The sequence below is a fragment of the Lagenorhynchus albirostris genome, chromosome 2, assembly GCF_949774975.1.
Source record: "Lagenorhynchus albirostris chromosome 2, mLagAlb1.1, whole genome shotgun sequence".
NCBI classification, from domain to species: Eukaryota; Metazoa; Chordata; class Mammalia; order Artiodactyla; family Delphinidae; genus Lagenorhynchus; species Lagenorhynchus albirostris.
In genome coordinates this window covers 128,774,857-128,800,679 of record NC_083096.1, presented here as the reverse complement: position 1 = coordinate 128,800,679, position 25,823 = coordinate 128,774,857, and the positions used below count along the sequence as shown (strand labels likewise).

Below are 25,823 nucleotides of genomic sequence, written 5' to 3'. Positions count from 1 at the left end.
ATTCCATGCAAATGGAAACCAAAAGAAAGCTGGAATAGCAATTCTCATATCAGACAAAATAGACTTTAAAATAAGGACTATTAAAAGAGACAAAGAAGGACACTACATAATGATCAAGGGATCAATCCAAGAAGATGATTAACAATTGTAAATATTTATGCACCCAACATAGGAGCACCTCAATACATAAGGCAAATACTAACAGCCATAAAAGGGGAAATCGACAGTAACACATTCATAGTAGGGGACTTAAACACCCCACTTTCACCCATGGACAGATCATCCAAAATGAAAATAAATAAGGAAACACAAGCTTTAAATGATACATTAAACAAGATGGACTTAATTGATATTTATAGGACACTCCATCCAAAAACAACAGAATACACATTTTTCTCAAGTGCTCATGGAACATTCTCCAGGATAGATCATATCTTAGGTCACAAATCAAGCCTTGGTAAATTTAAGAAAATTGAAATTGTATCAAGTATCTTTTCTGACCACAACGCCATGAGACTAGATATCAATTACAGGAAAAGATCTGTAAAAAATACAAACACATGGAGGCTAAACAATACACTACTTAATAATGAAGTGATCACTGAAGAAATCAAAGAGGAAATCAAAAAATACCTAGAAACAAATGACAATGGAGACACAACGACTCAAACCTGTGGGATGCAGCAAAAGCAGTTCTAAGGGGGAAGTTTATAGCAATACAAGCCCACCTTAAGAAGCAGGAAACATCTCGAATAAACAACCTAACCTTGCACCTCAAGCAATTAGAGAAAGAAGAACAAAAAAACCCCAAAGCTAGCAGAAGGAAAGAAATTATAAAAATCAGATCAGAAATAAATGAAAAAGAAATGAAGGAAACAATAGCAAAGATCAATAAAACTAAAAGCTGGTTCTTTGAGAAGATAAACAAAATAGATAAACCACTAGCCAGACTCATCAAGAAAAAAAGGGAGAAGACTCAAATCAATAGAATTAGAAATGAAAAAGGAGAGGTAACAACTGACACTGCAGAAATAAAAGAGATCATGAGAGATTACTACAAGCAACTATATGCCAATAAAATGGACAATCTGGAAGAAATGGACAAATTCTTAGAAATGCACAACCTGCCAAGACTGAATCAGGAAGAAATAGAAAATATGAACAGACCAATCACAAGCACTGAAATTGAAACTGTGATTAAAAATCTTCCAACAAACAAAAGCCCAGGACGAGATGGCTTCACAGGCGAATTCTATCAAACATTTAGAGAAGAGCTAACACCTATCCTTCTCAAACTCTTCCAAAATATAGCAGAGGGAGGAACACTCCCAAACTCCTTCTACGAGGCCACCATCACCTTGATACCAAAACCAGGCAAGGATGTCACAAAGAAAGAAAACTACAGGCCAATATCACTGATGAACATAGATGCAAAAATCCTCAACAAAATACTAGCAAACAGAATCCAATAGCACATTAAAAGGATCATACACCATGATCAAGTGGGGTTTATTCCAGGAATGCATGGATTCTTCAATATACGCAAATCTATCAATGTGATAAACCATATTAACAAATTGAAGGAGAAAAACCATATGATCATCTCAATAGATGCAGAGAAAGCTTTTGACAAAATTCAACACCCATTTATGATAAAAACCCTCCAGAAAGTAGGCATAGAGGGAACTTTCCTCAACATAATAAAGGCCATATATGACAAGCCCACAGCAAACATCATCCTCAATGGTGAAAAACTGAAAGCATTTCCACTAAGATCAGGAACAAGACAAGGTTGCCCACTCTCACCACTCTTATTCAACATAGTTTTGGAAGTTTTAGCCACAGCAATCAGAGAAGAAAAGGAAATAAACGGAATCCAAATCGGAAAAGAAGAAGTAAAGCTGTCACTGTTTGCAGATGACATGATCCTATACATAGAGAACCCTAAAGATGCTACCAGAAAACTACTAGAGCTAATCAATGAATTTGGTAAAGTGGCAGGATACAAAATTAATGCACAGAAATCTCTGGCATTCCTATATACTAATGATGAAAAATCTGAAAGTGAAATCAAGAAAACACTCCCATTTACCATTGCAACAAAAAGAATAAAATATCTAGGAATAAACCTACCTAAGGAGACAAAAGACCTGTATGCAGAAAATTATAACACACTAATGAAAGAAATTAAAGATGATACAAATAGATGGAGAGATATACCATGTTCTTGGATTGGAAGAATCAACATTGTGAAAATGACTCTACTACCCAAAGCAATCTATAGATTCATTGCAATCCCTATCAAACTACCACTGGCATTTTTCACAGAGCTAGAACAAAAAATTTTGCAATTTGTATGGAAACACAAAAGACCCCGAATAGCCAAAGCAATCTTGAGAACGAAAGAAGGAACTGGAGGAATCAGGCTCCCTGACTTCAGACTATACTACAAAGCTACAGTTATCAAGACGGTATGGTACTGGCACAAAAACAGAAAGATAGATCAATGGAACAGGATAGAAAGCCCAGAGATAAACCCATGCACATATGGACACCTTATCTTTGATAAAGGTGGCAGTAATGTACAGTGGAGAAAGGACAGCCTCTTCAATAAGTGGTGCTGGGAAAACTGGACAGCTACATGTAAAAGTATGAGATTAGATCACTCCCTAACACCATACACAAAAATAAGCTCAAAATGGATTAAAGACCTAAATGTAAGGCCAGAAACTATCAAACTCTTAGAGGAAAACATAGGCAGAACACTCTATGACATAAGTCACAGCAAGATCCTTTCTGACCCACCTCGTAGAGTAATGGAAATAAAAACAAAAATAAACAAATGGGACCTAATGAAACTTCAAAGCTTTTGCACAGCAAAGGAAACCATAAACAAGACCAAAAGACAACCCTCAGAATGGGAGAAAATATTTGCAAATGAAGCAACCGACAAAGGATTAATCTCCAAAATTTACAAGCAGCTCATGCAGCTCAATAACAAGAAAACAAACAACCCAATCCAAAAATGGGCAGAAGACCTAAATAGACATTTCTCCAAAGAAGATATACAGACTGCCAACAAACACATGAAAGAATGCTCAACATCATTAATCATTAGAGAAATGCAAATCAAAACTACAATGAGATATCATCTCACACCAGTCAGAATGGCCATCATCAAAAAATCTAGAAACAATAAATGCTGGAGAGGGTGTGGAGAAAAGGGAACACTCTTGCACTGCTGGTGGGAATGTGAATTGGTTCAGCCACTATGGAGAACAGTATGGAGGTTCCTTAAAAAACTACAAATAGAACTACCATATGACCCAGCAATCCCACTACTGGGCATATACCCTGAGAAAACCAAAATTCAAAAAGAGTCATGTACCACAATGTTCATTGCAGCTCTATTTACAATAGCCCGGAGATGGAAACAACCTAAGTGCCCATCATCGGATGAATGGATAAAGAAGATGTGGCACATATATACAATGGAATATTACTCAGCCATAAAAAGAAACGAAATTGAGCTATTTGTAATGAGGTGGATAGACCTAGAGTCTGTCATACAGAGTGAAGTAAGTCAGAAAGAAAAAGACAAATACCGTATGCTAACACATATATATGGAATTTAAGAAAAAAAATGTCATGAAGAACCTAGAGGTAAAGCAGGAATAAAGACGCAGACCTCCTAGAGAACGGACTTGAGGTTATGGGGAGGGGGAAGGGTGAGCTGTGACAGGGCGAGAGAGAGTCATGGGCATATACACACTATCAAACGTAGTAAGGTAGATAGCTAGTGGGAAGCAGCCACATGGCACAGGGATATTGGCTCGGTGCTTTGTGACAGCCTGGAGGGGTGGGATAGGGAGGGTGGGAGGGAGGGAGACGCAAGAGGGAAGACATATGGGAACATATGTTTATGTATGACTGATTCACTTTGTTATAAAGCAGAAACTAACACACCATTGTAAAGCAATTATACCCCAAAAAAGATGTTAAAAAAAAAAAGATATTAAATGTGACATCAAAAACATAAGATGGGAAAAGAGAATAAAAACATTGAACTTTAGAATGAGATCAAGCATAAGTTTTTATCCCCAAATCAGTCTGTGTGATATAGCACATTAACAAAATGAAGCATAAAACTATATGATCATAGAGGACAAAAAGCATTTGACAAAAGTCAACATCCGTTTATGATAAAAACTGTCAACAAAGTGGGTATAGAGGGAACAGACTTCAACATATTAAAGGCCATATATGACAAGCCCACATCTAACATCATACTCAACAATAAAAAGCTGAAAGCATTTCCTCTAAGATCAGGAACAAGACAAGGATGCCCACAATTTCCACTTTTATCCAACATAATATTGGAAGTCCTAGATGGAGAAAATAGGCAAGAAAAAGAAATAGGTATCCAAATTGGAAAGAAAAAAGTAAAACTGTCACTCTTTGCAGATGACATATTATATACAGAAAAGCCTAAAAACTCCATCAAAAAATTGTTAGAACAAATAAAGTAATTCAGTAAATTACAGGATACAAAATCAATACACAAAAATCTGCTGCATTTCTATACACCAATAACAAGCTATCACAAAGAGAAATAAAGAAAAAAAATCTTATTCACAAATGCATCCCCCCACCCCAAAAAAACACCACCTAGGAATAAATTTAACCAAGGTGAAAGACCTCTATATTGAAAACCACAAGACATTAATGAAAGTAATGGAAGAGGACACAAATAAATGGGAAGACACAAATAAATGGAAGACACAAATAAATATCCATAAATGGATATTTCATGCTCGTGAATTAGACGAATCAGTATTGTTAAATGTCCATATTTCCCAAGGCACTCCACAGATTCAATGCAATCTCCATTGAAATTCCAATGACATTTTTCAAAGAAATAGAACAAACTGTCCTAAAATTTGTATGGAACCACAAGAAAAACCAAACAGCCAGAGCAATCTTGTGTAACAAGGAACAAAGTTGGAGGCATCACACTCTCTGATTTGAAACTATATTACAGGACTTCCCTGGTGGCTCAGTGGTTAAGAATCCACCTGCCAATGCAGGGGACATGGGTTTGATCCCTGGTCCAGGAAGACCCCACATGCCATTGAGCAACTAAGCCTGTGAGCCACAACTACTGAGCTCACATGCCACAACTACTGAGCCCACATGCCACAATTACTGAAGCCCACACACCTAGAGCCTGTGCTCCACAACAAGAGAAGCCACCACAACGAGAAGCCTGCGCACCACAACAAACAGTAGTCCCTGCTCGCTGCAGCTAGAGAAAGCCCACGTGCAGCAACAAAGACCCAACACAGCCAAAAAGAAAAAGAAAAAGAAACTATATTACAAAGTATAGTAATTAAAACAGTATGCTATTGACATAAAAACAGACACATAGATCAATGGAACAAAATTGAGAGCTCAGAAATAAACCCACATATATATTGTCAATTAATTTGTAACAAAAGAGCCAAGAATATACAATGGGGAAAGAAAAATCTCTTCAGTAAATGGTGTTGTAAAAACTGGACAACCAGGCTTCCCTGATGGCGCAGTGGTTGAGAGTCCGCCTGCCAGTGCAGGGGACACGGGTTTGTGCCCCAGTCTGGGAAGATTCCACATGCCGCGGAGCAGCTGGGCCTGTGAGCCATGGCCGCTGAGCCTGTGCGTCCGGAGCCTGTGCTCCGCAACGGGAGAGGCCACAACAGTGAGAGGCCCGTGTACCGCAAAAAAACAAAACAAAACTGGACAACCACAGGCAAAAGAATGAAACTAGATCACTATTTTACACCATACATAAAAATTAACTCAAAATGGATTAAAGACTTGAATGTAAGACCTGAAATCATAAAACTCTTAGAGGAAAACATAGGAAGTTATGCTCTTTGACACTGGTCTTAGTAATTCTTTTTTGGATATGTCTCCTCAGGCAAAGGAAACAAAAGCAAAAATAAACAAATGGGACTAGTATACCAAACTAAAAAGTTTTGCACAGCAAAGGAAACTATCAACAAAATGAAAAGGCCTCTTACTGAATGGGAGAAGATATTTTCAAGCAATATATCTTATAAAGGGTTAATATCTAAAATATACACAAAACTCATATAATTCAACATTAAAAACAAACAACCTAATTTTAAAAATGGGTAGAGGACCTGAATAGACTTTTTTCAAAGATGACATGCAGATAGCCAACAGGTACGTGAAAGGTGCTCAACATCACTAACCAACTGGGAAATGCAAATCAAAACCCAATGAGATATCATCTCATGCCTGTTAAAATGGTTATTATCAAAAATACAAAAATAAGTGTTGGCAAGGATGTGGAGAAAAGGGAACACTTGTGCACCATGGGTGAGAATGTAAATTGGTGTAAGCACTATGAAAAGCAGTATGGAGGTTCCTCAAAAAATTAAAAATAGAACTACCATATCATCCAGCAATTCCACTTCTAGGTATTTATACGAAGAAAAGCAAAACACTAACTTGAAAAGATATATGCACCCCCATGTTCATAGCAAAATGAGTACAATAGCCAAAATATGGAAGCAACCTAGGTGTTCCTTGAGGGATGAATGGGTAAAGAAAATGTGTTATATATACATAATGTAATAATATATAGCTATGAAAAAATGAAATCTTGCCATCTGCAACAACATGGATGGATCTTAAGATTATTATACTACATGAAATATGCCAGACAGAAAAAGATAAATACCTTATGATCTCACTTCTATGTGGAATCTAAAAAAGAGAGAGAGAGAGAGCGAGCACGGACACAGAGAACAGACTGGTAATTGCCAGAGGCAAGGGAGTGAGGGGTGGGTGAAATGGGTGAAGGGGGTTAAAAAGTACAAACTTCCTCTATAAAATAAATAAGGCATGGGGGTGTAATGTACAGAGTGGTGACTATAGTTAATAATACTGTATTGTATATTTGGATGTTGCTAAGAGAGTAGATCTTAAAAGTACTCATCACAAGAAAAAACTTTTCTATGTACAGTGATGAATGTTAACTAGACTTATGATCATGATCATGATCCATTTCACAATATATACAAACATCTAATTGATATGTTGTACACCTGAAACCAATGTTATACGTCAATTGTATCTCAATGAAAAATAGTAAAATAAAAAAGAATTAGAGCAGGGCTTCCCTGGTGGCACAGTGGTTAAGAATCCGCCTGCCAATGCAGTGGACATGGGTTCGTTCCCTTGTCCAGGAAGATCGCACATGCCGCGGAGCAACTAAGCCCGTGCGCCAAAACTACTGAGCCTGCGCTCTTAGCCCACAAGCCACAACTACTGAAGCCTGCAGATCTAGAGCCCGTGCTCCGCAACAAGAGAAGCCACCGCAATGAGAAGACTGCGCAATGCAACGAAGAGCAGCCTCCGCTCACCGCAACTAGAGGAAGCCTGCACGCAGCAACAAAGACCCAATGCAGCCATAAATAAATAAATAAATTTATTTATTTTTCAAAAAAGATAACAAAGGAATACTATGAACAACTCTATGCCAATAGATTTGATAACCTTGATGAAATTTTCCGATTCCTTGAAAGACACAATCTGCCAAAACTCACACAAGAAGAAATAGACAATATCAATTAAGGAAATTGAATCAATAATTAATAATCTTCCAAAACTGAAAGCACCAGGCCCAGATAGATCCACTGAGTTCTACCAATAATTTAAGGAGAAAATTACACCAATTCCCTGCAATATCTTTCAGAGGATAGAAACAGAGGGAATACTTCTTAACTCATACTTTGGGGCCAGCATTACTCTAATACCAAAAAACAGACAAAAACACCATAAGAAAGAAAAATGGCAGACCAATAACTCTCATGAACACAGATGCAAAAATCCTCTACGAAATATTAGCAATCAAATCCAGCTGTATATAAAGAGAATTATACACCACAATTAAGTGGAGTTTATCCCAGGTATACAAAGCCTAGTTCAACGTTGGAAAATTGATTGATGTAATCCATCACATCAACAGACCAAAGAAGAAAAATTACTTGATCATATCAACAGATTCAGAAAAAAGCACTTGACAAAATCCAACACTCATTCATGATAAAAACTCTCAGTAATTTAGGAATAGAGGAGGAACTTAACTTGACAAAGAATATCTATAAAAACCTACAGCTAACATACTTAATGGTTTTCTTCTAGAAACTAGATTTTCCACTAAGATCAGGACCAAGGCAAGGATGTCCCCTTTCATCACTCCTTTTCAACATCCTACTGGAAGTCCAAGCTAATGCAGTAAGATAAGAAAAAGGAAATAAAAGAAATACAGATTGGAAAGAAAGAAATAAAGCTGTTTTTGTTCTCGGATGACATAATCATCTATATAGAAAATCTGAAAGAATTAACAAAAACTACTGAACTAGTAAGTGATTACAGCAAGGTTGCAGGGTACAAGGTTAATAATACACAAAAGTCAATCTCTATCCTGTACACCAACAATGAACAAAGGAATTTGAAATTTAAAACAATATGATTTACATTAGCACCCCAAAAATGGAATAGTAATAAATCTAACAAAATATGTACAAAATCTATTATGAGGAAAACTACTAAACTCTGATGAACAAAATCAAAGAATGAAATAAATGGAGAAATATTCCATGTTTATTAATAGGAAGACTCAGCATTGTCATGATGTCTGTTCTTCCCAAGTTGATCTATAGCTTCAACGCAATCCCAATCAAAATCCCAACAAGTTATTTTGTGCATATCAGCAGACTGATTCTAAAGTTTATGTGAAGGGGCAAAAGACCCAGAAGAGCCAGCACAATATTGAAGACAAAGAACAAAGTCGGAGGACTGACACTACTCAACTTGAAGACTTACTACAGTGCTATAGTAATCAAGACAATGTGAATGGAACACAATAGAGTGCTCAGAAATAAACCCACATTAATATAATCAATTGATCTCTGTAAAAGGAATGGAAAAAAACAAATGGAGCAAAGATAGTCTTTTCAACAAATGGTGCTGGAACAACTGGACATCCAAATGCAAAAAAAAATCTATACACAGATCTTACATCCTTCAGAAAAATTAACTAAAACTCATTATAGACTTAAAAGTAAAAGCAAAACTAGAAACCTCCTAGAATAAAACATAGGAGAAAATTTAGATGACCTTGGGTATGGCAATGACTTTTTAGAAACAGCAAAAGCACAATCCATTAAACAGTAATAGATAAGCTGGACTTCATTAAAATTAAAAATGTCTGCTCTGTAAAAAGAAATGTCAAAAGAATAACAAGACAAGCCACATATTGGAAGGAAACATTTGCTAAAGATACATCTGAAAAAGGACTATTGTCCAAAATATACAAATATCTTTTGATCCTTAACAATAAGAAAACAAAAAACCAAATTTTAAAATGGGCCAAAAGCTTAACAGACACCTCATCAAAGAAGACATACAGATGGCAAGTAAGTATACAAAAATATGCTCCACATCATATGTCATCATGGAAGTACAAATTAAAACAAAAATGAGGAGAATTCCCTGGTGGTTCAATGGTTGAGACTAGGTGCTTTCACTGCTGGGGCCTGGGTTCCATCCCTGGTTGGGGAACTAGGATCCCTCAAGCTGGACAATGCAGCCAGAAAACCAAAAAACAAACAAACAAAAGTGAGTTGCAAAAAAAAAAAAAAAAAGAGTTGCCACTACTCACCTATTAGAATGGTCAAAATCTGGAACACTGACAACACAAAATGCTGGTGAGGACATGGAACCGCAGAAACTCTTCATCATTGCTTCTGGGAATGCAAAATCGTACAGCCACTTTCAAGACAGTATGGCTATTTCTTACAAAAATAAAAATACTGTTGCCATACAATCTAGCAATAGCACTCTTTGATATTTACCAAAAGGAGTTAAAAACTTATGTCTATACAAAAACCTGCATACAGATATTTATAGCAGCTTTACTGATAATTGCCAAAACTTGAAACAATCAAGATGCCCTTCAGTAGGTAAATGGATAAATTAACTGTGGTACATCCAGATAATGGATGGTTAAGAGTCTTGCTACCTATGTTCTACAAGCCGTCCATGACGGAGGAGAGGATTTCAGAGGAGTCTCTGTGTGTAGCATTCAGTATGCTTGTTTTTTGTTTGTTTGTTTAAGTACCCATGTCTTGATCTATGCCTGGTGTTCCCCAGCTAAAGAACCTCTATTTTGTCTTCTCCAGAGAAGAAATTTCTGACATCTTCCAGGGTAGAAGAGGGGAAGTTGCTCAGAGAATGTACTTGATTCCTTTTTGTGATTGAATTATATTTCATTGCATGTATTTACACATTTTGTTTATCCATTCATCCATTGATGGACATTTCAGTTGTTTTTACTTTTTGACTATGGTAAAAATTGCTGCCATGAACATGTGTGTACATATATTTGAGTACCTATTTTCCATTCTGTGGGGTATTATATCTATCTTTATGCTAGTACCACCCATTTTGATCACTATAATTTTATAGCAAGTTTTCAAATCAGGAAGTATGAGCTCTCTAACTTTGTTCTTTTTCAAGATTGTTTTGGCTACTTGGGGATCCTTTGATATTCCATATAAATTTTAGGATGACTTTTTTTCTATTGTTGCAAAAAAGTCTTTGGGATTATTTTGGGTGGTATTCACATCTTAATAACATTAAGTCTTTCAACCCATAAACACAGAATGTATTTCCCATTTACTTAGGTCTCCTTTAATTTTTTTCAGCAATGTTTTATAGGTGTCAATGTACAAGTCTTTCATCTCCTTGGTTAAAATTATTCCTAGGTATTTTATTATTTAGGATGCTATTATAAACACAATTACTTTCTTAATTTCCTTTTTGGATTGTTCATAGGTAATACATAGAAATACAACTGAATTTTGTGTGCTGATCTTATATTCTGCAACTTTTCTTTTTATTTTATCTATATGAGATGATGGTTGTTAATTAAACCTATTGTGGTAATCTTTTCACAATATAGGTAAATCAAATCATCATGCTGTACTTATACATTGATGTATGTCAATTACTTCTCAATAAAACTGGAAAAAATAGTGAGTCTCTTGTTAGACAACATATAGATGGATCATGGGTTTTTTTCTTCCAGTTTTTCTGATGTTTGTTATCTTTGTTTAATCCACCCTACCAACATTTGCTCTTTAATTGGAGTGTTTAATCCATTTATTTAAAGTAATTACTGTTTAGGAAGGGCTTCTGCCATTTTTAATCTGTCTTCTTTATGTCTCAAATTTTCTTGTTCTTCAAATCCTCCATGACCATCTTCTTTAATGTTTAATTGATCTTTTTTATAGTGCATCATTTTTATTCCTCTCTAAATTTTTTTCTGTAATTTTTATTTCTTGGTGACTGCCTTGGGAATTAAAATTAATTTCTTAAAATTTTAACATTCTATTTTGAAGTAATACTACCTTACTTCAATTATATACAAAAACTGCTCCTATACAGCTAAATCCCATCCACTTTAAGTTGATGCTGTCACAAATTACATCTTTATGCTTTGTATGCCCATTAGCATAGATTTATGTCTTTTATCTGGGAACTTGGGAATATTTAGGCCACTACTTCTTCAACTTTTCTTTATGCCCCTTTATCTCTTTCTTCTCCTCTCTTTCTGAAATTTCCATTATATGTATGTTGGTGACTTGATGGAGTCCCACAGGTCCTTTAGGCTCTGTTCATTTTACTTCATTATTTTTTCTTTCTGCTTCTCAGACTGGATTATTTCAATTGACCTATTATTAAAAACTGGTGATTCTTTCTTTTGCCTGCTCAGATGTGCTACTGAAAACTCTAGGGAGTTTTTCCATTTCAGTTATTGTACTTTTAACTCCAGAATTTATGGGTTTTTTTCCTTTTTATAAGTTCTATCTTTATTGATATTTTTTATTTGTTCACACACTGTTCTCCTGGTTTATCTCTTTGTCCATAGCTTCCTTTAGCTTTTTATTTCTTCTTTTTTTTTTTAATACAATTGATCTAAAACCTTTGCCTAGTAAGTTTAATGTCTATACTTCCTCAGGGAGAGTTTCTGTTCATTTCTTCTTTGAAAGAGCCATAACTTCTTGTTCCTCTGTAGCCTTTGCAATTTTTTTTTTGACAATTGAACATTTTGAATATAATTATGTGGTAATTCTGGAAATCACTCTCTTCCTCAGGATTTGATATCATAGTTTGCTGTGAGTGGTAGTTGTTTGTTTGCTAAGTGATTTTGCTAAACTATTTTTGTAAAGTCTGTATTCTTTGTCACGTATCATCTCATAAGTGTTTGTTTTTTAGCTTTTGGTCAGTTAGTGTCCTGACAGAGATTTCCTTGAACACCTGGGTTTCTTCCCACTCAAAAGAAAAAAAGGAAAGAAAGAAAGGAAAAAAAGAAAAAAAAAAAGGGAAAAAACCCTCCCAGTCTTTGCAGATGGGCTCCATGTTGGGGAATTCCTTCAATGCTTAGACAGGCTGCTTAAAACTATACCACAGCTTTCACTTCCTGCTTGAACTGAGCCTAGAGATCAGCCAGAAGTGAAAGTTTAGGATCTTTTCAGGTCTTTTCTGAGCATGCATCCTGCCCTAGGCATGTGCATGACTTTCTGAATTCCTCTGTATATGCAATATACATATACAGAGGAATTTCTTAATATTTTTCTTCATTTTTAATTAAGAAATTTTTAATTAAGAAAATTTCTTAATTTTCTTAAAAATTTCTTAATTTTTCAATACCTTAATTTCCCAAAGAAAGTCTCTCCCAGTTTTTTCTTCTAGGCTTTCAGTGTGTCTCTTGTTTGACTCAGTTGCATTATTTTGCCTTAGGTAGCAGTGAGTTGTTCATCTGCCTTACAGTTTTTTGAAGAATGCATTATGCTTATCACCTGAGAGAGTTCTGGGTTAGGCAAAAAAACACAAATGCCTTATGTCAATCCTCCAGATAGCCCCTAGACAGGTTAAAACATACAAACCAAATTCTTTGAGAATAAGGTCTGTTCTGTTCCCTCTGGAACCAAGGGCCAGGGTCTCACACTGGGAAGGCAGGCTTCTATCTTTTTTTTTTTTTTTGCGGTACGCGGGCCTCTCACTGCTGTGGCCTCTCCGGTTGCAGAGCGCAGGCTCCGGACGCGCAAGCTCAGTGGCCATGGCTCACGGGCCCAGCCGCTCCGCGGCATGTGGGATCTTCCCGGACCGGGGCACGGACCCATGTCCCCTGCATCAGCAGGCGGACTCCCAACCACTGCGCCACCAGGGAAGCCCAGGCTTCTATCTTTAAGACCACCACTCTACTGGGGAGGGGAGTGGGACAAGAGCAAGTAAAGATGCCACAAAGCTTTCCTACTAATTGTAAGTTTCTCTTTTCTTGATTTAGCACCTGCTTAGAAGTTTGTCTATTTTAATCTTTTTAAAGAATTAGCTTATGGTTTTGCTGAGTAACAAAGGCCATTAAGATTAACCTTTCTTCTAATTACCCTTTTGGCCACAGCATTCAGAAGTTTGGCAATGCAGTGTTCTCAGAGTTGTTAATTTATAAACATTGAAAGATAGTATAGTAGTTAAGAGAACAGGTTCAAGAACCAGAGTGTCTGGGAGTATCGTTGTCCACCATAGTAACTGAGTGACCTTGGGCAAATTAGCTAACATCTCTTTGCCTGTTTCTTCTTCTATAAAATAAGGAATAGGGAGTTCCCTGGTGGTCCAGTGGTTAGGACTTGGTACTTTCACTGCCATGGCCCAGGTTCAATCCCTGGTTGGGGAACTAAGATCCCGCAAGCCTGGGGGTGCGCCCCCCCAAAAAAAAATGAGGACTAGTAAGAGCTCCTACCTCACAGGGTTGCTGTGAGAATTAAATCAGTTAATATACAGGCCTACTTCATTTACTGCACTTTGCAGGTATTGCATTTTTTCCAAATTGAAGGTTTGTGGCAACCCTGCATTGAAGAAGTCTGTCGGTGCCATTTTTCCAACAGCATTTGCTCACCTCATGTCTCTATGTCAGCAGTATTTAAACTTTTTCATTATTATATTTGTTATGGTGAGGTGTGATCAGTGATCTTTGATGTTAGTATTGTAATTGTTTGGGGGTAACATGAACCATGTCAATATAAGACAGTGAACTTATTCTATAAATGTAGTTTATGTTCCAACTACTCCACTGACTGACTCATCCCCCATCTCTCTCCTTCTCCTCAAGCCTCCCCACCTCCTCAGAAATGACAATATTGAAATTAGGCCAATTAATAACCTTATAATGGTCTCTAAGTGTTCAAGAGAAAGAAAGAATAACACATCTCACTCTAAATCAAAAACTAGAAATGATTAACCTCCGTGAGGAAGGCATGTTGAAAGCTGGAGACCCAAAGCTAGGCCTCTTGCACCAAACAGCCAAATTGTGAATGAAAAGGAAAAGTTCTTGAAGGAAATTAAAAGTGCTACTCTAGTGAACACATGAATGATAAGAAAGCAAAACAGCCTTATTGCTGATAGGAGGAAGTTTTAGTGGTCTGGGTAGAAGATGAAAACCAGCCACAACATTCCCTTAAGCCAAAGCCTAATCCAGAAGGCGGCCCTAACTCCCTTTAATTCTATGAAGGCTGAGAGAGGTGAGGAAGCTGCAGAAGAAATGTCTGAAGCTAGCAGGTTCATGATGTTTAAGGAAAGAAGCCAACTCCATAACATAATAGTGCAAGGTGAAGCAGCAATGAGCTGATGTAGAAGCTATAGCAAGTTAACCAGAAGACCTACTTAAGATAATTAATAAGGGTGGCTATGCTAAACAACAGATTTTCAATATAGATGAAACAGCCTTGTATTGGAAGAAGACACCACCCAGGATTGTTACAGCTAGAGAGGAGAAGTCAATGCCTGACTTCAAAGATTCAAAGGACAGGCTGACTCTCTTGTCAGTTAGGAGCTAATGCAGCTGATGACTTTGGGTTGAAGCCAATGCTCATTTACCATTCTGAAAATCCTAGAGTCCTTAATAATTATGATAAATCTATTGTTGAGATCTACTACTCAGAAAAAAACATTCTTTTCAAAATATAACTGCTCATTGACAATGCACCTGGTCACCCAAGAGCTCTGATGGAGATGTACCATGAGATTCATGTTGTTTTCATGCCTACTAACACAACATCCATTCTGTAGCCCATGGATCAAGGAGTCATTTTAACTTTCAAGTCTTATTATTTAAGAAATACATTTTTGAAGGCTATAGCTGTCATAGATAGTGATTCCTGTGATGGATCTGGGCAAAATAAATTGAAAACCTTCTAGGAATGACTCATCATTCTAGATGCCATTAAGAACATCTGTGATTCATAGGAAGAGGTCAAAATATAAACATTAACAGGAGTTAGGAAGAAGTTGATTCCAACCCTCATGGATGACTTTAAGGGGTTCAAGACTTTAGTAGAAGTAACTACAGATGTGGTAGAAATAGCAAGAGAACTAGGATTAGAAGTAGAGCCTGAATGAATTGCTGCAATCTGCTTCTTATGGATGAGCAAAGAAAGTGGTTTCTTGAGATGGAATTTACTCTTGGTGAAGATGCTGTGAAGATTGTTGAAATGACATCAAAGGATTTAGAATATTACATAAACTTAGTTGACAAGGCAGTGGCAGGGTTTGAGAGGACTGAGTCCAATTTTGAAAGAAGTTCTACTATGGGTAAAATGTTATCAAACAGCATTACATGCTACAGAGAAATCACTCATGAAAGGAAGAGTCAATCATTGTAGCAAACTTCATTGTTGTCTTATTTTAAAAAAATTCTACAGCCACCCCAATCTTCAGCAACCACCACCCTGATCAGTCAGCAGCCATCAACATCAAGGCAAGATGCTCTACAACAAAAACATTATGACTCACTGAAGGCTCTATGATGGTTAGCATATTTTAGCAATAAAGTATTTTAAATTAAAGCATATACATTGTTTTTTTATATATAATGCTATTGTACACTTAATAGACTATAGTATATTATATGCACTGGGACATTTTAAAAATTCATGTGACTAGCTTTATTGCGATATTCACTTAACTGGAGTGGTCTGGAACCGAACCTGCAATATCTCCCAGGTATGCCTGTATGTGAAAAGCCTAAAATAGTGCTTGGCATGTTTTAAATTTTATTAGTTATGGTCGATATGCTTTGTTACAGTAAACAATCAGTTTCTATAAATGTTTCATAAATATTTGAAGAATACAGTTCTATGATATAGTTTGTATAAAAATCAAGATAATTATGTTATTCAAATCTTCTAAATCTCTATTTATTGCTTGTAACTTAATTGTCAAATTCTGAAAGCTGTAGATCATAGCACCCAGCTATTGTTGTGATTTGGCCAAATCATTTATATTTTTGCCTTATATACTGTAGTATTGATTTGTTAATCGACAGACTCAAAGAATATATATAAAAATATGGTAATTTAGCAAGCAGAATAAAACATAAATTACCTTTGTCTTCCTTCATGATTTTGTCACATTGAACGTGTTTATTCTTTGGTGCTCCATTAATCGTCTGCATCATCCTTTCTACATACAAGTCATTGCCTAATCTATTTCGACAAAGAGTCTCATAGTTCTTGTTTCTCCGGCTATAAAAAGTAATATATACTCAACTTATTAATAAAAATTAATTTTTACCACACATATCTTTTTCTATTGATATTATGCTTTTTCTTAAAATTACCTTCTTTAATGTGGATTGCACCAAAAAATGAAGTGAAAATTCAAGACACTTCTTAGGGAAAGACTGCATTAAACTACCTCCAAAGGACTCTTTTACACTATATCCCCCGACATCCCTACAACTTTCAGTACCCACCAATAATATCCTAGCACTATCTCCACATAGTTTTTATGAATTTTGATTATAGACATAAAGCTATAAATTTCCCTCAAAGTACTACTTTTGTCTCATCCCGCAGTATTATTTTCATAATTGTTTTGTTCTGAGTATTTCTTTGATTTCCATTATGATTTCTTCTTTGGTTCATGAGGAATTTTCAAAATGTGCTTTTTAACTTCCAAAAGTGTATGTGAATATGCATCTATGTTTTAGTTGAGATTTATGTAATTAATTTTTAACTTCATTCCACTGTGGTCAGAGAATTTAGTTTGTCTGACACTACTTCTTTGAAATTTTTGAAACCTTGCTTCATGGCCTTGTACATGGATGATTTTTGTAAATGTTCCATGTGTGATTGAAAAGAGTGTGTATCATCTAATTGTTAAATTCAGAGTTCTATATATGACCATTAAATTATGTTTTTGGTTCAAATTTTCTATAACTATACTAATTTTATCTGATTGACTTATCAATAATTAAGAGAGGTATATCCATACCTCTTACTTTAATAAGATACTTATCAAGTTTCCAGTTTTTGCTTTATACATTAAGAGGTTATTTTATTAGGAGTTTCAAGTTTAGAATTATTATACCTTCCTATCATTATGAAACCACACTCTTTATCCCTAATAATGCTATTGGTGTGTTTCTCTGTAGATGATGTGTTCTTTATATTTTTTCTTCTGTTTTTAAAATCTTCTTTTAATATTTGGTATTTTGGAGTATGAGTACAATGCGTCCCGTTTGTGTGTGTGTGGATTTCTTTTTATTTATTCCTATTTCTGTGGAATGGTGTTTTTCAATAGTTTGGGGAATTACTTACTCTCCTTGAATAGTAACTCTCGTCCATTCTTTCTATTCTGCCCTTTTGGAACTGATTAGGTGTATGTTAGACCTCTAGTCTATTATCAATATCTATTTAATATCAAAGATTAAATCAATATTTAATATCAAAGATTAAATCAATATTTACTTTTTAATTTTAACAATTATAAACATACTTTATTTTAAAATTCTTTTTAAATTTTTTGTCTTATAAGTAATCATTTTGATAGCTTCTTAGTGTTAATGATGTTTTAACTCTATCTTTTATTTAAATATTTCACATATATTTTATACTTTATATTTGATAATATCATTACCCATAGTCCTCAGGATTTAGATCTAGGAATTGTTATTTTTAAAATTCTCATTCATAATGACTTGTTTCTTTATTGGTTTGGTGTATTTTTACTAAACTCAAACTGAATGAACCTTAAGAGTCTAAATGGGATACGCTTTCCTCCAGAGAAAATTTGTATTTGCTTATGTATTTGCTTATGAGATAACTGAGATCCTTGTAAGGGTCTTGGTTTAATATAAGAATCTCTCCTTCAGCTGTCTCAATTTGTGGGGGATCCAAGACTTACTGGTGGACTCTAGATCCATGTGCTAATATTAACATTTGCTTCTAGCATCTCTCCCTCTATGATTTCAGATCACTTATCTATCCCATTGTTATTCTTTTCCTTTCCTTTTTCTGGTCCTGGGAGCTTTCCCTTATGTCATGAGCTTTAAAAGTATGCTGTTTGAGTTATAAAGCAGAAACTAATACACCATTGTAAAGCAATTATACTCCAGTAAAGATGTTAAAACAAAAAAAAGTATGCTATTTGAGATCTAATTGTACTATATTATATAGTCTAAACAATTTTACAAGATTTTATATTTGAACAAAAATAATACCATAAAAATTATTTTAGTGATGAATTTTTTAGTACTATAAATCATATTCTTATTATATTTGAAGAAAACTAATCTGAACAATTATATTAATAATCTATTTATGTAGCTGTATTAATTTCAGACAGAGCAGACTTCAGAGCAAGGAAAATTATCAGAGATAAAGAGGGGCATTACATAATGATAAAGGGGTCAAATATCCAAAAAGACATAACAATCCTTAATGTGTATGTGCCTAACAGGAGAGTTTCAAAATAACATGAGGCAAAAACTAATGATCCATTTATATTCATTAATAAAGAGAAATGGAAAATCTACTCTCAATAGTTAATTCAGTCATTTCCCCATAACATATTTTCCCTTTTAAGTTTTAAATATAAAAAATGACAGTCATTTCTTTTTAACTTGAAAATAATTCATATATGCATAAAAGAAAAAATCATTAAAACCTATACTGAGACTTAGAAGCCTCCTTTATTTCTTTTATTATTTAACTTAGTAGCTCACCTACTTTTTAAAGAATATGGTAAAGCTATGGGTTCCTCTTCTAGGAAAAACATACAGCATAAACACTTTACATGTAATTTCATGAGGCACATATGTAAGTTTATATACAATTTCACCAGGCACATGTACCACCAGTGTTTATCCAGAAATCCCCAAAGACAGAAACAAGGATAAGAGCCTCTGATTTAGCATTTAAATTACAAAAGCAATGTAAACAACTGAACAATACATACCTTACTTTCTCAGCTTCTTCAGATTCTACAGAAACCATGACTGTTGGTAGGTTAAAAAAGTTCATCGTTTCTGTCTCTGTGAGTATTATCTCTATAGTCTTCTCCAGGTCTTCTTTTGTTACAATTTTTCCAGGTGTTGCCCTAATAACTTGTAAATCTAAAATACATGACTTAATAAAAATCATTTACTAATTGTTATTTTTAATTTTCATTTCATCAAAATACCATGACGAGTCATACATTGCAGGTGGCATTACACGGTCCAGGAACAGGCCATGTTGTGAGATGTAGTCTATTTAATCCCTCTGAAGCCAAACTGGATCCTATGGCTCATAAACCATCTCTGTTGCTGATACATCAAGCCTACTCCAATCTCAAATGTGTAGTCATGACTACAAGGGCATCCCATTACATCTATCCTATAATACTAACAGGGAGATTGGGGTGAACAACTATTGATACAACTCAAGAGACATATGGGCAAGTGTATTTCCCAGATAATATGCAACCCTTCTCTGAGCCCTGAAGCTAATTTCTAGTCTATATCTACAACAGCCTTTTATTCTGTTTGTCCTTCTTACTGGTTGACTTTTGATTTAGATTACAGCTCACCTCTAATCATCTTCACCAAGAGCTAAAAAGACTCTCCAGTGAAAGTTGTGGTTAAATATAGCAGAAAAAGAGGCTCAATATCCATGCAAAACATACACTGAAAAGGGTTAGCCTCAAGCCTGTAGTCTTGTCAGAAGTCCCAGATTCTTGAAAAATTTCACTGAGGATGGAGTGTCAGGGCTAGAGAGTCTGGACTTGGTTGTATGGGTAATAAAGAGCCATGACACGGTATATAGGTCAGAGTTCAATGTTTTCTGTTAAAAACAGCGTGTGAAGCAGGGATACCTGAGGCTTTGACATGGGTAAAGCTTGAAAAGCTTTAGGAAAACAAGACTTAAGGGTATACACTTTCCAGAGATTAAGGCTCAGTCTCCTTAAGAAGGCCCAAAGCCTGAGAAAAACACTCTCCTTATAACCTAAGAAAACTATAAGCTACTAATTTCACAAACCAATCATCAACATTTGGAATGGCTAAATAAATAATAGTATACTCATCTATGAATATTAACTAGTAATTAAATATGACATTAAAAACATATGAAAATGTTTGTGATAAAATGTAAAGTGACAGAATAATCCAGGACAAAACCCACGCTACGGTTATAACAATTAAAATACTTATGCATACGGAGAAGCTGAGGAAACAAAATTTTTAATTGCTAATGCTTTACAGTATTGGATGATTCTTCTTTTAAAAGATGTTCTTTAATTTTTATTATTTATGCAATAAATTTAAAATATGAGGGAGAGGGCTTCCCTGGTGGTGCAGTGGTTGAGAGTCCGCCTGCTGATGCAGGGGACACGGGTTCGTGCCCCGGACCGGGAGGATCCCACATGCTAAGGAGCGGCTGGGCCCGTGAGCCATGGCCGCTGAGCCTGCGCGTCCAGAGCCTGTGCTCCGCAACGGGAGAGGCCACAGCAGTGAGGGGCCCTCATACCGCAAAAAATTAAATAAATAAAAATTAAAAATAAAATAAAATATGAGGGAGAGATGATTTATATAAGCAAATCTAGCTAAGGTAGATATAAGGTAAGTGAAAAAGTAAATGAATTACCCATATGGCCACAACTGGAGATATATCTAGTTCAAACTGTTCGTTTTATCAGTGAAGAAAATGAGAAACAGAGAGGCTAAGTGAGAAGTTTAAGGTCACACAGGAATACTGGCAGTTTTGAGACTAGAAATTTTGGTTCTTTTTTTTTTTTTTTTTTTTTTTTGTGGTACGCAGGCCTCTCACTGTTGTGGCCTCTCCCGTTGCGGAGCACAGGCTCCGGACGCGCAGGCTCAGCGGCCATGGCTCACAGGCCCAGTTGCTCCGCGGCATGTGGGATCTTCCCGGACCGGGGCATGAACCCGTGTCCCCTGCATCGGCAGGCGGACTCTCAACCACTGTGCCACCAGGGAAGCCCCTAAATTTTGGTTCTTGATTCTCTAAACTTTCTTTCTTTAAGACCACCAGATCTTCATCTATGATTTAGTTACATATACCTTAAAGTAGCATTATGGCACAGATATGCTAATTATAAAAATGAATGATCTTACAGTAGATAGAACCTAATAGGGGACTTCCCTAGTGGCGCAGTAGTTAAGAATCCACTTGCCAGGACAGGAATAAAGACACAGACGTAGAGAATGGACTTGAGGACACAGGAGGGGGAAGGGTAAGCTAGGACGAAGTAAGACAGTAGCACTGACATACATACACTACCAAATGTAAAACAGATAGCTAGTGGGAAGCAGCTGCATGGAACAGGGAGATCAGCTCGGTGCTTTGCGACCACCTAGAGGGGTGGGATAAGGAGGGTGGGAGGGAGAGGCAAGAAGGAGGTGATATGGGGATATACGTACTCATATAGCTGATTCACTTTGTTACACTGCAGAAACTAATACAACACTGTAAAGCAATTATACCCGAATAAAGGTGTTTAAAAAAAAAAAGAATCCGCCTGCCAATGCAGGGGACACGGGTTTGAGCCCTGGTCCAGGAAGATCCCACATGCCATGGAGCAACTAAGCCTGTGCACCACAACTACTGAGCCTGCGCTCTACAGCCTGCAAGCCACAATTACTGAGCTCGCGTGCCACGACTACCATGACTAGGTGCCATGCGCGTGCTCCGCAACAAGCGAAGCCACAGCAATGAGAAGCCCAGGCACTGCAACAAAGAATAGCCCGGCACGCCACAATTAGAGAAAGCCCATGTGCAGCAACGAAGACCCAACGCAGCCAGAAATAAAAATAAAAAATAAAAGGTATATCAGATTATGTTAATGTGCAGTCAAGACTGAGAAATACTAATCTACCAGGTGGTAGAAGTAGAATTCTTTGGGTGTGACTCAGTTTAGAGACTTGACTTTGTAGTTAGAATTCACCAGCAGTCCAAGACGATATAAACATCTATATTATTCTTCAAGGCTTCTGGAGGTGAAGTTTTGTTACGTTTGTTTGTTTGTTTGTTTTTGATGTAGACAAATAGAGGTAGACCTCAAGGCAAATCACTACATAAAAATTTTCTTCTTTATCTTAAGAGGAATGCAAATCCATTGGAGGGCTTTAAGCAGGGAGAATGTGATTAGATTGTGTTATTAAAAAGATCATTCTAATAGGGATACAGTAGGATAATTAGTTGGCTTAGAAATCCCACTAGGGGATTAAAGACAGAAAGAGAATTTTAAGGGAGTTTGGGGAGACTGTTGTAAACTATTGACCACTCAAGAAAAGAATCTAGTAACCTAGCAACAATCTACACTACCTTGACGAAAGACCAGGTGCATCCAAGCACCAGGCACACTCAAGCCACAAACGTCATTGTTAAAACACAATAGATATACGGTCTGAATCTTGTTACATGAAATCAGGGAGTTAGTAGTCCTTGAAGAGTAGCATTTCTGCAAGACAGAAATATAGGTGAAAAAGGAAAGAAAGTAGGTGAAAGGGGACATTATACCAAAACCTGAGATGAATTACCATATATTAGTATATGTCACCACCCTTCTGCTAATATACATATTTAAAGAGCATCATGACCGTCCCCATTAGACCATACAGGGTCAAAGGAGGAACTAGTGATTTAAGCCTTGACGTCTACCCAAAACTGAGGAAGAAGGTGGTCTTCTCTTCCCACCCCACTTCTTCTTTGATTATAAAAATGTAACGCTCTCTGTTCTCAGGGCTGTGCTCCCTTGCCTGCCCACTTGTAGCTCTCACAAGTATCCTATGCTAATAAACTCACTCTTTGCCTATCGCTTTGCCTCATGCTGAATTCTTTCTGCAAGGAGATAAAAGAATCTGAGCTTGAGTAAGTCCTGATACCAGGTGAGCAGCTTCAATTAAAAGACAGTGGATTTGAGTCCCCTCCTAAGTCAGGGACCCCAGTCTGAGGTGTGGCTGGGCTTGAGTCCCATTCCATGGGTTCAAGTCCCATCCTGTCGATTCAAGTCCCAATCTGAATTTTGGCTGGGTTCGAGTCCCATCCAAGAAGGAGAGCAGGTTCAATTCTGCATACAGTTTGGAAAAACAAATTGGAGGGTGGCAAGAATATATGTAGAGACTGCTGGGGGAGCTTATGACAATAATTCAATTCTTTGTCCCCTCCTGAGAGGATGCACATCTTCCTACAACAGACATTGCTAATTGCTTAAGTTTTCATTGCTAAGCCTTTCTCCCCTCCCTGGGCTCTTTCCATTAATACAGGCTGAGAAATAAAATATTTGGCTTTTCCAGCCTCTCTTGAAGCTAGTGGTGTCAATGTGACACAGTTCTGGCCAATGAGATAAAAACAGAAATATACAGGAAAAAGGAAGCCTTCTGGGAAAACGTTTACTTTCCTGATAAATGAGGGAGATGTGACTGGTGCTACTGCCTTTCTCCTTCTTTCTGCTTTTAATGTGGATATAATACCCAGAGCTGGGGCACATATCATGAGACCATGAGGCAAGAAACAAGAAGAAAAGGCTTACGAAAAGAGCAGAGCTTCCAATCCAGATTCTGACACAATTAAGCCACAAAAGCAAAGCCAAAAGCTACCTACCTTTAACTTCTTTTAATGTGGGAAAAATGGTAGTTGGGTATTCTGTTACTTGTCAGAAGCATTCTGTTACATATGCTAACACCAAATAGAAGAGTCCATCAAGCACTTTTCCAACCTTATTAATATTTTCACTAATCCTCATTATCATCTTAGAGGAAAAGACATCCTGACCCTCAAGGAAGTACCCACTTCTTCCAGCACTTTTGGTCAACCATTATTTCCTCATTCTTTTAACTTTACTTGCATAATCCTTTGCATTACCTCATATTTTATCTTCTGCCTGGAATGGGCCTCTCCTTTTGTTCTCCTGACAAATTACTAATTATCTTTAGAAACCCAATTCAAAAGTCAATAATGTTCTCTATGAACGTTCTCTCATTTTTTGTTTTCCACTTCACAGTAGTTAATATTTTCTTTGTAAGTACTCCCATCACATTCTGCACATGTCTTAATATGGCATTGATCACAGTGTATCACAATTATTTGTCTCCTGAGTTAGAAGCTGAGCTCTTTTAAAACAGGGTCTGTGGGACTTCCCTGGTGGTGCAGTGGTTAAGAATCCACCTGCCAATGCAGGGGATACAAGTTCAAGCCCTGGTCCTGGAAAATTCCACATGCCAGGGAGCAACTAAGCCCACGTGCCACAACTACTGAGCCCGTGGTCTAGAGCCCGCACACCTAGAGCCCGTGCTCCGCAACAAGAGAAGCCACAGAAATGAGAAGCCCATGCACCGCAATGAAGAGTAGCCCCTGCTCGCCACAAGTAGAGAAAACCCGCACACAGCAACAAAGACTCAATGCAACCAAAAATAAATAAATAAAATATTTTTTTAAAATTAAAAACAAAAAAAACAGGGTCTGTGATTACTGAGGCTGGTGGTGCAAGAAAGTCACTTGAGAATTTTAAAAAATATATAAACATTACCCTGGTAATTCTCATGTAGCTACTGCACAGGCCAGCATTTGGGAATGATTACCATAGTTCTGCTATCTCAAGCACCCAAAAAATAATGAGCATATTTGCTAAAGAAATAATGAACTGTTACTGAAATAAAAGATTGGATTTTCATTACCTGTAAAACTAGCCAACCTTTCCCGTTTAAAGGATGGTTCTTCTAGGTCTTCTACTATTGATTCAGTAGTGGATGTACTTGACTTAGAAACTGTACTGCTTCCTAAAATTGACCTTTAATAATGAATAACAACATTATTTATTTAGATGTCTTTATGGGCAATTAAATGTATAAATGAAAACATTATCAGATTGAGAAATCAAATATACTGTAATCATATGAGCGAAGTTGATAAAAATAAACTAGTTCTTTAAATACTGAGTTGATATTTAATGTTCTTTAAGTAAAAAGTCATTTTAAATATATTTTAGAAATAAAACATGTCAAACCTATGCCTAGAGACCTTCAACGGATTCTCAACAGTATGTTTAGGATAAAAATCCAAAACACAGCCTACCTATCGAGACTTTCCGTCTTATCTTCATTATCAACATTCTCTCCCCCCACTTTTTTTTTTTTAAGTTTCTCAAACTTATGGAGCTCTCTTACCTCAGGGCCTCAGCCTGGAGTAGTCTACCCTTCATTTTTCACCAGGTTTTTACTCATTTTTCAAATCCCATATTAAATGCAATTTATTCAATTTGATAAATGTCCTCTCAAGACTTAATTTAAAATAAAATTTATATACTTTGTGGGAAATCAATACACTGAAGAATCCAAAAATAATTTCCTTTAAACATAGAAACTTAACATTACTCCATGATATTACATACTTTTTTCCTTTTATTTATAG

At 36.4% G+C, this 25,823-nt stretch overlaps 1 protein-coding gene and 1 non-coding gene across 2 annotated transcripts in view; one reads left to right on the top strand and one right to left on the bottom strand.

Annotated features, from left to right (window-relative positions):
• The window catches only part of DNAI4 (dynein axonemal intermediate chain 4), a 125,046-nt gene that overhangs the window by 74,482 nt on the left and 24,741 nt on the right, over positions 1-25,823 (bottom strand). The window contains 3 exon segments of the mRNA XM_060142545.1: positions 16,519-16,658; positions 19,375-19,531; positions 25,091-25,203. Coding sequence (XP_059998528.1) covers positions 16,519-16,658; positions 19,375-19,531; positions 25,091-25,203 — 410 coding nt within the window.
• Positions 13,742-13,813, top strand: TRNAE-UUC (transfer RNA glutamic acid (anticodon UUC)). Its single transcript has one exon. It is a non-coding gene; the product is annotated as a tRNA-Glu (tRNA).